This window comes from Aythya marila (genome assembly GCF_965140915.1).
Source record: "Aythya marila genome assembly, chromosome: 15".
NCBI lineage: Eukaryota > Metazoa > Chordata > Aves > Anseriformes > Anatidae > Aythya > Aythya marila.
Window position 1 is genome coordinate 11661029 of NC_139056.1, and position 14400 is coordinate 11675428.

Below are 14400 nucleotides of genomic sequence, written 5' to 3' on the forward strand. Positions count from 1 at the left end.
CAGTATTTCCCATGTTGCATAGTTCAAAGTAACAAGTCACACATTCTTGTTTTGACTAAAGGATTATTAAAATATTTAAGAAACAAGCACAGAGATAAAATTGGGAGAGCTGACTAAAGATTTGACTTTTCAAGGTCCTGACATGCCACAGAAAGTGACAAGTTCTTTCTGATGTCTGTATTTTTATTTTTTTTTTAATTGGGATTAGTAGACTACAACTCCTGGGTCATAGCACAGTCAAATTAGGTGATGTAAGCAAACAAAAACAAACAGGCTGACTTCAAATGTATTGCATTCTTACTGGAACTCTTCTGATTCAAATTTCAAATAATAGTCCTGTATATGTAACAAATGACTCAGCTAGATCTTCCTATTGTGTAAAATCTGCAAGTCTTATTTAAGCATTCTCATCAACTTCTTCCCCACATATAACTGATGACTACCTCGAGCTTCCTTAATTACAATTATACACTTGCAGAAATACAAACATTATAAATAAAAGTATGTGGGCTATGTGTTTTCATTATATTTGACACCTAGTCATCAAAACCAAACCTATGACTGAAGAATTTGAAATAATGTTCGTGGGTATTTCAGCTCATGGATCTCTGACAGTGTAACGTTCTCTTTTTGCACTAAATGAACAAAATCAAATGCACCTTCTTCATTAGCTTAACTGAAAGGTAATGAATACCCTTCTGAACTGTAAGCAGTTGAAATTATACTAAAAGGTAATTAATTACAACAAGAAGGCAGTCAGGTAACTATTTAATTGTATGCAGCACTTTCACAGCTCTTTTTATGCATGGTACATGCACTCACAGAGAAAAGCAATAGTTTACCCCATTTGAATGTCAAATATACACCTGTTTTCCAGTACACTTGTATAAAAGGCACTTCTAAGGAATTAAGAAATATCATCTCCTCTGCCACAGCACAGATTTATACAAGAAAGCAAGCTCAGTGAGATAAAATTAATATCGTAAAGCATGCTTTTAAACCCAAATACCTTTTAAAGCCAAAACGATATTAAAGGATTATAAAAGTGAGTTACCATATGATTCATTTTAAAAGGAAGTCTCTTCGCTACAAACTCCTTTTATATAAACAGCAGATAGTTGACTGGCTGGCTTTTCCATATGCCGCTATTTGTAGTCTAGGTAAGATTTCCATTACTGAACTAAAGAGTGCCTTTTGAAAATAAAAGCACAGACTGTATCCTGGGTTAAGCTTCCACAAAGCCGTCTTCCATATATCCTGGAGTAAAAGCTCACAAGCACAGCAAGTACTTTAAAGGAGGAACGGACCCTCTGAAGAGCAGTTCTTCAAACAGGGATCTTCAGACACGGCTTGATGTGGACGCTTGTGCAGAACTCACTTTCAAGTAAACACCTCACCATCTTTTGTTGTCATGACAACAGGCTATCTCACTCGCTATTCAAATGGCACAGATAATTCACAATGACAGAGCAATCGTATTTCCCAATTATGCCCACCTTAAAATGAGGTACTGGCTTCAGTGAGTTGCTTCTGACCTGTGCAGCAGGGTAAGATGCAGCTCTCCAAAAGACAGGGTCTGATTCAGCTGTCCGTGTTTCTACATCCAGCGGCATTTTGGGTGACCTTGCCTGGCCTTCCGCTGCCAGTCCACAATGCCAAACCCTGTGCTGTACATACCAGCCCCAGTGGGCATCCTGTGTAACTCAGGGAGCATTAAATAGCAGCATGGGCCACGTGCACACAGATGACTGAAGCCTCCTGAGTCATTGCTACAGTCCAGTATGTGATATATTACCACACCCCAAACCTACAAACCATCACTGCTGTGTGACAGTAATGTCCTGTTTCATATACATCTAATCTAATCCTACTTCTGGGAAAAGCACATTGCAGCTGATTAAAAACTTAGCTGAAGTTGTGAACAAACATCTTCCCTGTGATTTCTGTGGGAGATGGACTGTAAAACTGGAGTACCATAGCTGACTTCAATGCTAAGCAAGCCAAAAACTGGAAAGGTAAGAAAATATATCATCTTTGCATCAAATTTAAAGAAAACAGAACCAACAAATACATCTGTAGTGGCCCATTTATCTTTTGGACATTCACCTCTGGCTAAGACAATGGTGCTGCAAGAGACTGATGTATAAAACACAGGAATTTAGCATGCTGTCATCAGTGCACAGGGTCACTGCCTTTCCAGATTAATGTTTTTAGGAGTTTTTAATGAGTTTAAACACTGTAAGTGAAGCGACCACAATGCTAAGCAAGTTTTTAGCTTTACCCTTCCTTTCAGACTACTGCTGAGGAACACAGACACTTCCTGACCCAGCAGCTTTCTTCTCTCTTAGCTGGAGCATTTCCAAATAGAAATTCGCTTTCAGTAGTTCCTCTCCCAGTCTCTCCTTTCAGGCTTTGTCACTGTCTGGAAACACAATGTTTAAGTTCAAGGAAGGATAGCACCTGACAAGGCTCCAAATCACTGTATAGCTTTACAACAACATTCCAGGAAGACTTTTAAAAGCAAGTCAGCCGTTAGGTATCACTGCTCACTACCTCCGCTCAGCTTCCTACAACTTACTCATTGTGTTCAAAAGGAACAACACAAAGCGCACTCTAAATGAAATATTTTCTCTCTTTTTTTTCCCCCTTAAAGCACGCTCAAAGTTTTCTGACTGACAGACCTGGAATCTGCTTTTGTTTTATCCACAGCAAATGCACAGCCTGGTTCATATGCAAGCAACTAATCTCTCTTTGCACTGGAACTGACCCAGAGGAAACACTATCATTTCTGCAGACTGACAATGATTTATAGCAAACCACTCCATTGGAAGCACAGGAACGACTGATTCCATCACTGAAAGTGAGAGAAATTTGGGAGGTCTTAATGTCTTTCCCAGTCTTTTCCTTGTCACAGTAGACAACTCTACTATCTTTTAAGATCATTCAGGCTTGTAATGCGAGACCTTTCACACAATCCTCACCATTGTTCCACTGCCTTCTGGATGTTAAATGCTTTCTTCTACAGCATCACTAAGAAATCCCTTTAACATCCACCCCTCTTACTGATGTCTTTATCCATTTCATACTTATCTACGACTTTGATTACTACCACTGCAGCTTCCATGGCCTCTCTGCATCTTAGTTCATTCCCAATTTCCAATCTAGTCAAAAGCCTCCTGCCAAAAATCCACCTACTCTTCTGCAGCTCTTCCTGCATCCTTTGCCTTCTTGAATCCCTTTGCTGGTGCCCTTTTACTTCCTGCAACATGTTAACACTTCTTGTCCTCCCCTTTGGCATCTTGCAGTATCTCGACACATCACCACCTCTTCCCTTCTTACTTTATCATATGTAAGAAAGAAAGCATACACAAGAAAGAAAGGTTATCTTACAAAACACAGACTGTATTTCTGATACTTAAAGGCTTTTATAATCCAAGAGAACTGTAGCCAACACCTCTGATTTTTAAAAGCCAAATAACAATGTATGCATGCATACCTGGTATAAAAAGGAACATGCCCACAGAAAGCTCTATTTCTACTGGATAAAAGTAATTTAAACTATAATGCAAGAATACTGTGGTTCATTTTTCAGCAACAACCAGAATGCCTAAGTCACTAAAGTTTTTAATCGCTTGATATGTAATGCCAAAGCTGCTTATTTATTTTTCATTCTAGCCATCTAACACAGCAGACACTTATTCTGAAAGAAACTCCACCAAACTTAACGAGACTTATTACATGAAGAAGGCAGAAACGCGCCACCAGAGCACAGGCAAAGAAAGTTAGTAATTCAGGTTTTTGACAAAGAGGGTATCATAAATGCTAGCATGTCATGTTGCTCCTCAAAATACTTCTATTGTGTAGGCCTACTTAGCGTTTAGAAGCATTCTGACACCCTCAGATCAAATGTGCTGCTGAAAGCAGGGATGGTTATTCAAAATCACGTGTTCCCTAGGTTATTCCAGAATGGAAATCATCACTAAAACATTGCCACATTTTCCTCTCCTCCATAAAATCCCACTCGATTTACTCTTCACAACTTGCCAGTAAATCAAAACCAAAACATCTATGGGCATATTTTGATGTCGGGTTTCCCAGAGCTCACTTTCTCCACTCCCTAGCGTCTTGCTTAGGGGCGATGTGGAGCTGGCAAGCTGAGCTCCCTGGGAGGCACAGAACCTCCCCAGCTCCAGCCTACAAAACTGTCAGGGTACTGCTTCAACCCAGGCTGCCAAGCAGCAAGCACAGAGTCACAGACAGGCACAGCACGAAGAAAAACAGTAGTTTTCCCACATTTCAAAACCTAACGTGCTTTTCTTAATTGGAACACAGCCAACCTTCAAATTATCTTAACTCTGCTGTGAAAACTGCTGTTCTCCACTCAGTCCTACTGTTGTTCACTTGGACGTTCCCAAACCCCATTCTGCGTGCCTAATTAAAATGAATTCATGCAGCATTAAAAATATTTTAAAAGAAGAAGCCATCTTTTTATGCAGTTAGGAGAATACATGTATTAACAATGAACTATTAGAGTACAGTGGACCACAGCATCTACATAACTTAAAAACACAAACAAATCCAAAATTTATCCTCATGTTGGAAGTCTGTTTTGGTTTTTATCATTTTTACAGTCTCTTTCCTTGCTATCATTTCTATTTGGCATGCCCCGCAGTTTAAAATAATTACTGTGGGAAAACTGTCAAAGCTTAACTCTTTTCCTCAAGTTATCTTCTACAACAGGGAGGCAATACAAGGAAACAATATAGTTTAGTGCCTTCGAGAAAAGCTACTGCCTAGCCTTGGATAGACAATCAGCCTTAACTAAAAGGCTCAACAGTTCTCAGAGCGCCTTGCCCAATGCACTATTGTAAGCCACACAGCAAGAGAATTAGGACAAATTATAGGAGTATAGTCTCAAAACTATCCATCCCATAATCTTACATTTGACCTTGTATGAAGTGAGTTGCAATGTAGTCCAACAGGCCCCTCAAACTCAAGCCAACATAGTGAAGGATTTGCTGGACTGCAGACAGACGCTGGGCTGGACGTTCAGCCAGCTCTGCAAGCACCAATTCCAATACGAGCAGGATTTCAAAGTGGGCAAACTCTTTTTTGGAACTTGATTAGTGCAACAGGGCTTGAGGGCCCCTAAATCAGCTCAAGGACTCTGCATCTGACAGAGCTGACTAAACTGGCTGAGAGCCTCTAACATGCTGCAGTCAGAGGTGTGCCTGAAGGGATGTCCCTGCTCCTAGCTGTAAGGGTCCATGAGCATCAAGAGAAGAAGAGTTGGCTGCTCTGTTAAAGGCAAGAGCCTTACTTTGGTGTGGAAGTTAAATCCAGTCCTATAGAGAGAGGATGGAACAGCATGTGTAATGCTGTAATTATCTACAGGCAGTGATGAGAACACCTGAGCAGTGGCCAGGCTACCAGCAGCTGGCCACGGAAGAGTTAACACGGTACCTGAGTTGGCATCCTCAGGAGACAGCAACAACACTAACTTGTGCCAGGACGCATCAAGTCCAGAAACCATACCTATCTTACACTATGGCATCACTGATAGAATAAGCAGTGTTGTTATTTTTATATAAATGGGAGTATTTCTTATAACATCTACTGATAGTACTGAAACCAGTTATATTTAGTCCAAGCTTCCCCTTACCGTGGAACTAAAAATGAAACAGGTGTTTTCAATTACAGTCAATAATCTAAATATAGATAAGGCACTGAATATTTGCACTATAAGCACTGAAAACTTCATCAAAAGAATGTACAGACTGTACTTATATTCTTCCTAAAAACGATAACATTCATAAAGCATTATAATTTCTTCCTGAGTTACACTAGTCTCCTGAGTCTCCGTTATCATTTTTGCTTTTTTTTTTTTTTTAAAGAAAGCTTTCTAAGGGCAAAAGCAGCTACCTCAGTATAAATCAAAATGCTGGCATCCTCCCGAGATGTAGGAGCAAGACAAGATGAATTAGCAGCACAAAAAGATGTGATCTTGTGCTATAAATCTTCACGATGGTGAGCTGCACCTGAACAGTTGCAATCTGGCTGCATGCAAAGACTGCCTGAACTCAAAGTAATAATGTAAGCACATGGGTTTGTGGTTTCTGTTTTTTTTTTTTTGTTTTTTTTTTTTTTTAAAGGGAAAAGGGGCTAAGACTTGCTTTAAGTCACTGCATATTCTCTACCTGATGCTTAAGCTCTTAACATGTTAAATATGTTTTCCCCAATAAACATTCCTTTATGCAGTTTTACTTAGAAATTAGTTTAAACTCCATCAGAGAGATTTTTTGAATCTGCAAACAAAAGATATTGCCAATACTTTTTCTAAATATCAGCTGTCTAACATAACACCTATTGCACCGACTCAAATCACAATCCCACCTAGCCTTATATTCTACCTATAATAGCGGTTTAGGGAAAGAGCATAAAGAACATTTCAGGCAAAGTGATCCTTCTAGCATGAAACAATCAGTAATTTCAGGAGTTTCCAAAAGGGATGCTTTATCAAAGCTCCTGAGTTTAGCAGCTAACAATGGGTGTTCCCTCCTTTCAAGCATTTAATCTACTGGGACCATAATTTTGGTCTCAACATCTTCCTGTGACAATGTACTGTGCAAATTCAATGCACCTGAAAGCACATTTTTTTCCATGCATGTTTGGGGTTTTCTGTTTTTAAAAATTGCTGGACATCAGTTTCAATGGATTATAGCCTGTCCTGCTCAAGAAATAGGGAACTTCTGCTTTCACCTTCTTCACCCTTCACCTTTCCCTAAACCTCCTGTGTTTAGGAAAGTTTGCTAAATGGGTGGGTTTTTTTCTTCTACCTGTTCCAAGACTAAAACAGTCGCCTCTCCTAACAATTCTTATGGCTGACTACAGCAGACCCAGAGGTCTGACTTCAGCACACACAGAATGACCTGAGCTGATTTTAATCTAGCTCTCAGAGCTAATGGTATCTGAGAAGTGGCAGCAGCACAGGCTGCCCCAGCCTCCTCAGAACTGCAGTTATACAGCACCCAGAGCTTCCACCGTTTCTTTGTTATCAGCATCTTGGGTAGCTCAGGTATGTTCACACATGCTTTAGCAACATTTCTGACCAGAGCAGACACCACCCAACTGCTTTGCAAGCTTTAAAAGATGCAGAAATATTTTTCTTATTAATCTTTATCGCACTGCTTAGTGCGATAAAAGTGCAATTGATACATATTTTAGATAGTTTTTCTTCTGCAGGATTTTCCTTCCAACCCATAGCCTCTCCCTAGCTTATCTTAAAGGAATGAGTTATACTTAGCATAATCACCTACAAGAATTTAATTCACTGTTTTGGTCACATTCTGGTGTAAGTTCTGAAAAAAAGTAAATACTGTGCAAGACTACTGTTGCAGAATAGAAGTCTGATGTTCAAATACCTTTGGTCCTGAAACTATTATACATTAAAAACTGTACTTTACTAACTGTGAATGAATTTGCAGTTTAGAGACCTAGTTTATGGCAAATCCGTCACAAATTTTGACTTTATTTTTCTGCTCATCCGGTCTGTGTACCATATTGTCTAATACCACAAGGTGGAGCTACCCAAACAACCTCATTTTGTTTCATTTAATTATAGAGGTAGGGGCCAGGGTTCTCCCAAACTCTCTTTTTTGGATGGTACCGTAAGACACGCAGCATCAGCCTGAGTCCATAAAAGCACTACCAAATCACAGCAACCCATGGCATGAAGTACCATGTGCAACACGATACTTCTCTTCTTGTATGCGCACAGGGCAACAGATGGCACCAAGAGAGCACTCAGATCTAGCAGGTATCAGAAATTACTTGCTCTGCCGGCAAAGCCATTGCACTAAAATACAGTGCATGCAAAATGGCTTCATCAAAATACTTGGTAATATATACCTATTACCAATACCTAAACATATATTGCAGGTTCCTCCCCTTTCCCCCTCTTTTGTGCTATTTTCTTCACTAGTTCTACTTCTTACTATAACTTTTTTTCTGTTGAAATAAAGTCCAGCTTAGCCTGGCAAGACAATTCCACCTTTGATCATATAATCATGGCACTAACCAGTCAGACACTAATGAAAGTTTTGCAATCTCAAGTATAGCTGAAAATAGAAGTCTCTGCCTGCAATTTCTTAGTAATTAATTTATTTTTTATAATGTAAGAAGTAGAGCTAAAAGATAGGTTTCCTGCTGTTTGATTTTTTTGTTTTGGTTTGGTTTGTTTTTTTTTCCTCCCTGATATGCCTTGTTTAGTTCTCAAGTGAACAGGACATAATTACAGCTGTTAAAATAACACCGAAATTTCTTAGCTAACATCTATTCCCCCACTCCAAAAAAGCCAATTAATATCACTAACGGAAGGTTTTCCTCACTTCATCCACCAACAAGAAGCTCTATACAGCCATAGAAAAATTTACAACAAATTATTCAAAAGAAAACGTTACATCATTTTAAAAATCTCAGGTATCTAAACCATTTTCAACTCTTTTTTTGTGCTCAATGGAATGTTAAAGATTTGTACAAAGTAACTGTTAACATGATCAGAGCAGATGTCATTTTGAAGTTTGTAGGTCACAGCATATAAAAATGACTTGAGAACTACAATTCCAGAATACAGAAACTTAGGCTGACTCCCAGCATTACTTTCATCTTAAAGCAAGCAGGTCCTGACTGTATTAAGTGAACAGAAAAATATCTATTAACATTTTTCTACAATTATTTTCAAAGTTATACTTCTTTAAAAGCATTGTACTTGATATAATAAACTGCAATCCTAAAGGTAACAAAGTTCTTTCTAACTTTGGCATTTCTCCAACTGAAAATGATGTCTGCAGAATCAAACATCAAACTTCAATCTTTAACACTTTATTCTTAAAGTATTTACTCATGTTCTCACTTTACAGCTCTCTCAGGCTGCGTCTACACTGTGAAATACAAAAGTGGCCCAACCATGGGCCAGAACACTAGCCCAAGACAGTCTGTACCTCTTAACCATTAGCTCATTCCCTGGCTCTGTTCTGAACTGCTCTGACCGACTCCTGCCAAAACAAACCTGGCTCTTAGACGTGTTAGACCAAAGAATGATATTTGGGGCCAGTGTCGTGGGGTCAGGGGTTAGTCCCTGGCACTCCTCCATCTAGCAGGCTGAAGGCAATGGACCTAACTGATGTCATTAGAAGAAGAATAGTTAAAAGCATTGATGAACTGGTCTGATCTTGCATATGATAATAAATTTTGCTTTTCTGACTTTATTTTATGAGAACTAGCAAAATGAAATTAAATTTTTTTTTGTACTCACCTCTGAGGTAGCTCCAGTACACTGATGTGGATCAAGCTCTACACATTTTCCATGAGCTCCTTTTTTAATTACTGGGAAAATATCCCACACTTCATCTCTAAACTGCCCACATGAGTTTTTGACAGATATACTGCTATTCTGCTGCTCTCTTCAGTGGAACATATTGTCTATTTTAATTAGACTGTCTATTTTAACATGACTGGAAAATAACCCCAGAATACCACACTGTAGTGGAAAGAAACATTACTTTGTTTTGGAAAATTATGCTTAAACTCAAGGATTTTCACTCCTCTCCCTGCACAGGAGTAAAATAAAAGTATACACACTGAGTTAATAGCAAATATGCCATATCATGCACAGCCCATTCCCATAAAAAAAAACTGTAATAGATAATTGCTAAACTCACAATTAAATTAAGACTCCTCAGCATAACTACATGTAACAACTATCTTCAAAAAACAGGATAAAACTTATTCAAATGACTTCTCTACCAAGTCAATCAAAATGTGGATATCTCCCACATTTACATAATTAGGCCTTGATTCTGCAACATATTCATATGTTGCAGAATCGAAAACTCATTGTTTTCTCACTAAAAAGGGCTTTTCTTGTCATTGTTGCACAGGAACACTGGATGAACTGGATGATGCTAGGAACATAATTAAGCTTGTTCATATCCAACACCAGGCAAATAGAAACCATGTCTCCCTTAGACCACCTCTGTGCAGAAAGAAGAAAAACACTGTACAAGACCCTTTAAATTTACAACTCGGGAAGGGATAGCTACTCTTCTGACCACAGACTTCCTTCCACAATATTACGCAACCAACCAAATCAAAATATTATCCTCCAGCAGAAAACCCTTTACAGTCCAAATCATCCCAAGAAAGTCCTCAAGAGATGGTTGAGCAAGGAAATCAAACTGCTGTGGGAAGAAGAATTACACTGCTGGAAACCTCCAGAAGCATCCTAAAGGCTTTAGACTCAGCAGGCTTAGCTCACAGGCTGCTCTACAGGAGTCAGTAACAAGATTGCTTGCTTCCATACTAGGCATGACAATCATTGAATTTGATGTCTTGGGACTGGCTGTTTCTGAATCATCTCTCGTGATATGCAATAATATAATCAATATCCTAGTACAGAATTCTAGTATGTGATGTTCTTTGGGAAATAATAGGAGATTACATAAAAGAACATAATTTCTCAAGGGTAGGAGCTGACAACCTCTCTGAATTTGCCTGTAATGTGTTAAGATCAATAAAGCAAAACTCCTACAGAAAAACAACTCAAGTAATCCCAATAGTTATGGAGAATATTCTAAAATACTACAGCAAATTTTAACATATTTTGCAAAAGTGATACTTATCCTTCTAGGCAGGAAGTTCAGAATGGAATACATTAAAATGGAAAACAATTCATAACACAATAAAGGAAATGCAACAGATTTAATTCTCTTCAAATGGGTCTTGCCTCTCAGAAGTTTAGCATATGCAGAATCAAAAGAAAACAAAAAAAAATTTTTTTTTTTAAATAATGAGCAATACAACACAAAATATTTTGTACTTCCTATCCCTTCCTGATGTTCCAGGCATTCTTACTAGGTTTCCAATAGAGTAAACTGTTTGCCTTTTTTTTTTTTTTTTTTTTTAAAGCTACACAAATCTGGTATATACCCACCCATACAAAAAATTATCTGAAAAGCAGAGAAACAGTGAGATGTATACAATGCTTGTATCACCAGTAATATATCAGCACTACATTTTATTCACTAGTTAATTGTTCTTGCTCTGTCCTTACAAAATTCTGTTCTTTGAAGGAAAAAAAAGAAAAACCTACATAAAACCTGTATCTTAAGCCTACAAACCTTATATACTTCTATTAAAAAAACAATAATAATAAATTGTCCTCTTAAATTAAGTATATGAAGAAGATTTCTGATAGACTGAGGACTTGGGTACCTAAGAGTTTGCAGCCCTATCCTCCCATTATTTCTAGATAAGTCCCATTCCCAGAGAAAAGCTGTGCTCACACAATATGCTCTTCCTGCACAAGACACCAGTACATCTCAGTAAGGATCTGCCTGAGAACGTTTTAAAGTATGTTTGCCCCTCTGCACTGCTCTTGAAGGCAGACATAGTGTATGAAATCTCTCTGAACATATCTCTTGATGGAGGATCCCAAGATATGCAATACAGACCAGAAAGAATAATAAAATGAAGTAATCAAACTTTAAAGGTTTTAAGAACTTGCTTGTTCCCTGATTTTGTTGGTTTTTAGAGGCAAGGGAAAACCACATCACCTGACACCAGAATGAACAGGGAACAGCAGCACTTTTTGCTCTTGTAGGCAAGTTCTTCCTATAGATCAAAGTTCAGCATGCCATGTATTGTAACACAATGCATGGTTCTAGGTTTTTGGGTCATTTTAACAAGTTCTGTCTGGCAAGAAATTATAATCTTGGTATCGCATCATTTTATATACTATCCAATATAGGTAGGCATCAGCAAACACAGGGCTGAGGGGTTTTCTTAAAACCTCTCTTTTTAAGAGTAGCTTGCTAATTAAGATTTAAAAGGAAAAATGTACTAAAATATATGAAACTCTTTAAACAGTATTTTCAGCTCAAAACCAGAAAATTATAAGTCACCTGAAAACCACTGACCTTTTCTAATTTTTCAAAGTGTTCTCTGAGGAACTTCATGGGTCGATCTGGTTTTGCTATGCAAAGATTTACGATGCATTCTTTTAAAATCTGCTGGATGTTGTGCTTCTGAACATAGAGTTCGCATCCCTTCAGGCTCTCGTCTTCTTCCACATTGCAGGAAGAAGCAGCAGCCATCTTCAGGCTTGTAAACAGTAAACAGACCTAGGTTAAGAAAATGGTGCAAGAAAGAGAGAAAAGACAATTCTCAAATCCTTTGTCAGAGGAACGTGGATCAGCGAGGATATTCTAGCACTGCCTGTTGCCTATTCACAAGCTGACAATTCAAAACATTTTAATGTTCCGGAAATGCTGAACCGTGTCATCTTCGTAAAACCAACACACCGGGAACTACAAAAAGAGCATTTTAATTCCCGGCCGCTTGCCAACCCTTAGAAATAACGGTGCAATTAATCACTCAAGGCCGTGAGCTCCAAAACCACTTACCAAACGGCGGCGTAAAGCCTTACATTTCTGTCCCCTTACAGCCTCCCCCTCCCAGAAACCCACATTTGTGTCCCGGGAGGATTTGGGTCTCAGGTAGACCTCGCACCTCGCCCTCTCCCTTGGGGTTTCCAAGCCGGGGCAGCCCAGCCGAGGCGACGCGGGGGGACGGGGGCTGAAGCGACACCGGCCCCGGGGCATCCCCCGTGCAGGGCCGGGGCCCACAGCAGGACCCCGGGGAGCCTTCACCCGGCCGGGGATGAGCCTCAAGGGGCCTCCGGGAGGCTGCTGGGCCCGGGGAGGCTGCGGGGAGGCCGCCGGAGCCTGATGCTGGAGGCCAGCGGGTAAATACCTGCCTTGCGAGGCCGGCACGGCGGCGGCGGCTTTCTCCTGCCCTCCCGGAGGAAAGGGCTCCTCCGCCGGTATCCGCAGCGCAACCTCCTCCTCTTCTTCTTCTTCCTCCGGGCCCCCCCTCGCCCTCCCGCACACAAAGGCTCGGGCACGGCCGCCGCTCAGCCGCAGGAAGCCCCGCCGCTGTCACTCACCGCAGGCTCGGCCTCCCCACCGCCTCCGCCGCACCGGCAGGAGGGAGGCACGGCCGCGGAGCCGGGGGTGTCCCCCCCCGGGGTGTCCCCTCCCTGGGTGTCCCCTTCCCTGGGGTGTCCCCCCTCTGGGTGTCCCCTTCCCTGGGGTGTCGCTGCAGGTCCTGGCTCCCTGCCCCCGGAGCCGGTCTCAGGGGTGCACAAAACACCCCCGAGGGACCCCAAAACGCTCCCCGACAGGGTAGGAGCAGCGTCGTGACAGAATAAATTCAGCACAAGGGTATTTTAAAGGATTGATTTGAAGTAGTTCCGTAGTTTATTGCATCTTAAATTAAGTGTGATTGCTCAAGGAACGAGATCCCGATGAACGTGTTTTGTTAGACGGGTTGGCTGCCCAAGCTGGGTCATCCAAAGAGCACATGAAGTGTTGTGTAAAGCACACATATGCCTCATGAATATGATGTAAGTGCACACAAATGCTACACGAATACAGTATGGGTACACGTAAACTTGGTGGATATTAAAAAAATATATAATGGTGTAATAGAAACCCATGCCTTTGCTAACAAGGCAGTTCTGATCCTCCCAGGGGAAAAAAAAAATGAAGGGGAAAACAATGCAAATTGAGTAATTAGGGCTCGAGAAGAGCTCCAAGACCATCTGGCCCAACCACCCCCCCTACCACCAATATCACACACTAACCACATCCCTAAGCACCATGTCCAACCTTTCCTTGAACACCCCCAAGGGCGGGGATGCCACCACATCCCTGGGGAACCCATTTCCAATACCCAACTGCTTTCTGAGAAGAAATGTCTCTTCACTTCCAACCTGAACCTCCCCTGGTGCAACTTGAGGCTATTTCCCCTAGTCCTATCACTAGTTATCTGTGAGAAGAGGCCAGCCCTCAGCTCACCACATCCTCCTTCCAGGTAATTGCAGAGAACATTAAGGTCTCCCCTTAAGCCTCCTCTTCTCTAGACTAAACAGCCCCAGTTGCCTCAGCCGCTCCTCACAGGACTTGTAAAAACTTCCACAGAGCCAAAAACCAACCAGACAAAAAACAAAGCCACCACGGCACCAGAAGCTCCCTGCTCCACAGGGGCACGGCGCCGCAGTCCTGGCCGCTTCGCTTTGCTTTGCTCTGCTCCTGCCCTCAGCCTCAGCACCTTTACCACCACTCCACAGCTCTGTGAGAAGCCGATGCCGCTGCCCTCCCTCCCCGCTGCTCCCACCGGCCCTGAGCCGCCCCCTCAGAGCAGAGCATTCACCCCCAGCCCAGGCCCCCCTTAGCGACGCCGGCCCGGCGCGGCCGTAAAGCGCGCGGCCGTAAAGCACTCCGCCCGCCGTCGTAACGCGGCCTTAGCAACGCGGCCGCGCTTCCTTAGCGACGTCGGAGC

General features: G+C 41.4%; 1 protein-coding gene across 3 annotated transcripts in view; it reads right to left on the reverse strand.

Moving 5' to 3' along the window:
• Positions 1-12945, reverse strand: part of PRKAR1B (protein kinase cAMP-dependent type I regulatory subunit beta) — a 99699-nt gene extending 86754 nt beyond the window's left edge. Inside the window, exons 1-2 of one of the 3 annotated variants that reach the window (XM_082772253.1) lie at positions 12815-12945; positions 11976-12179 (exon numbers count right to left, since the gene is read on the reverse strand). In XM_082772253.1, coding sequence (XP_082628379.1) covers positions 11976-12152 — 177 coding nt within the window. In that variant the 5' untranslated portion in view covers positions 12153-12179; positions 12815-12945. Of the gene's footprint in view, positions 1-11975; positions 12180-12567; positions 12691-12810 lie in introns of those variants that run through there. The other 2 variants (XM_082772254.1, XM_082772255.1) reach the window with 2 other exon arrangements.
• Between the last annotated feature and the right edge of the window lie 1455 nt (positions 12946-14400).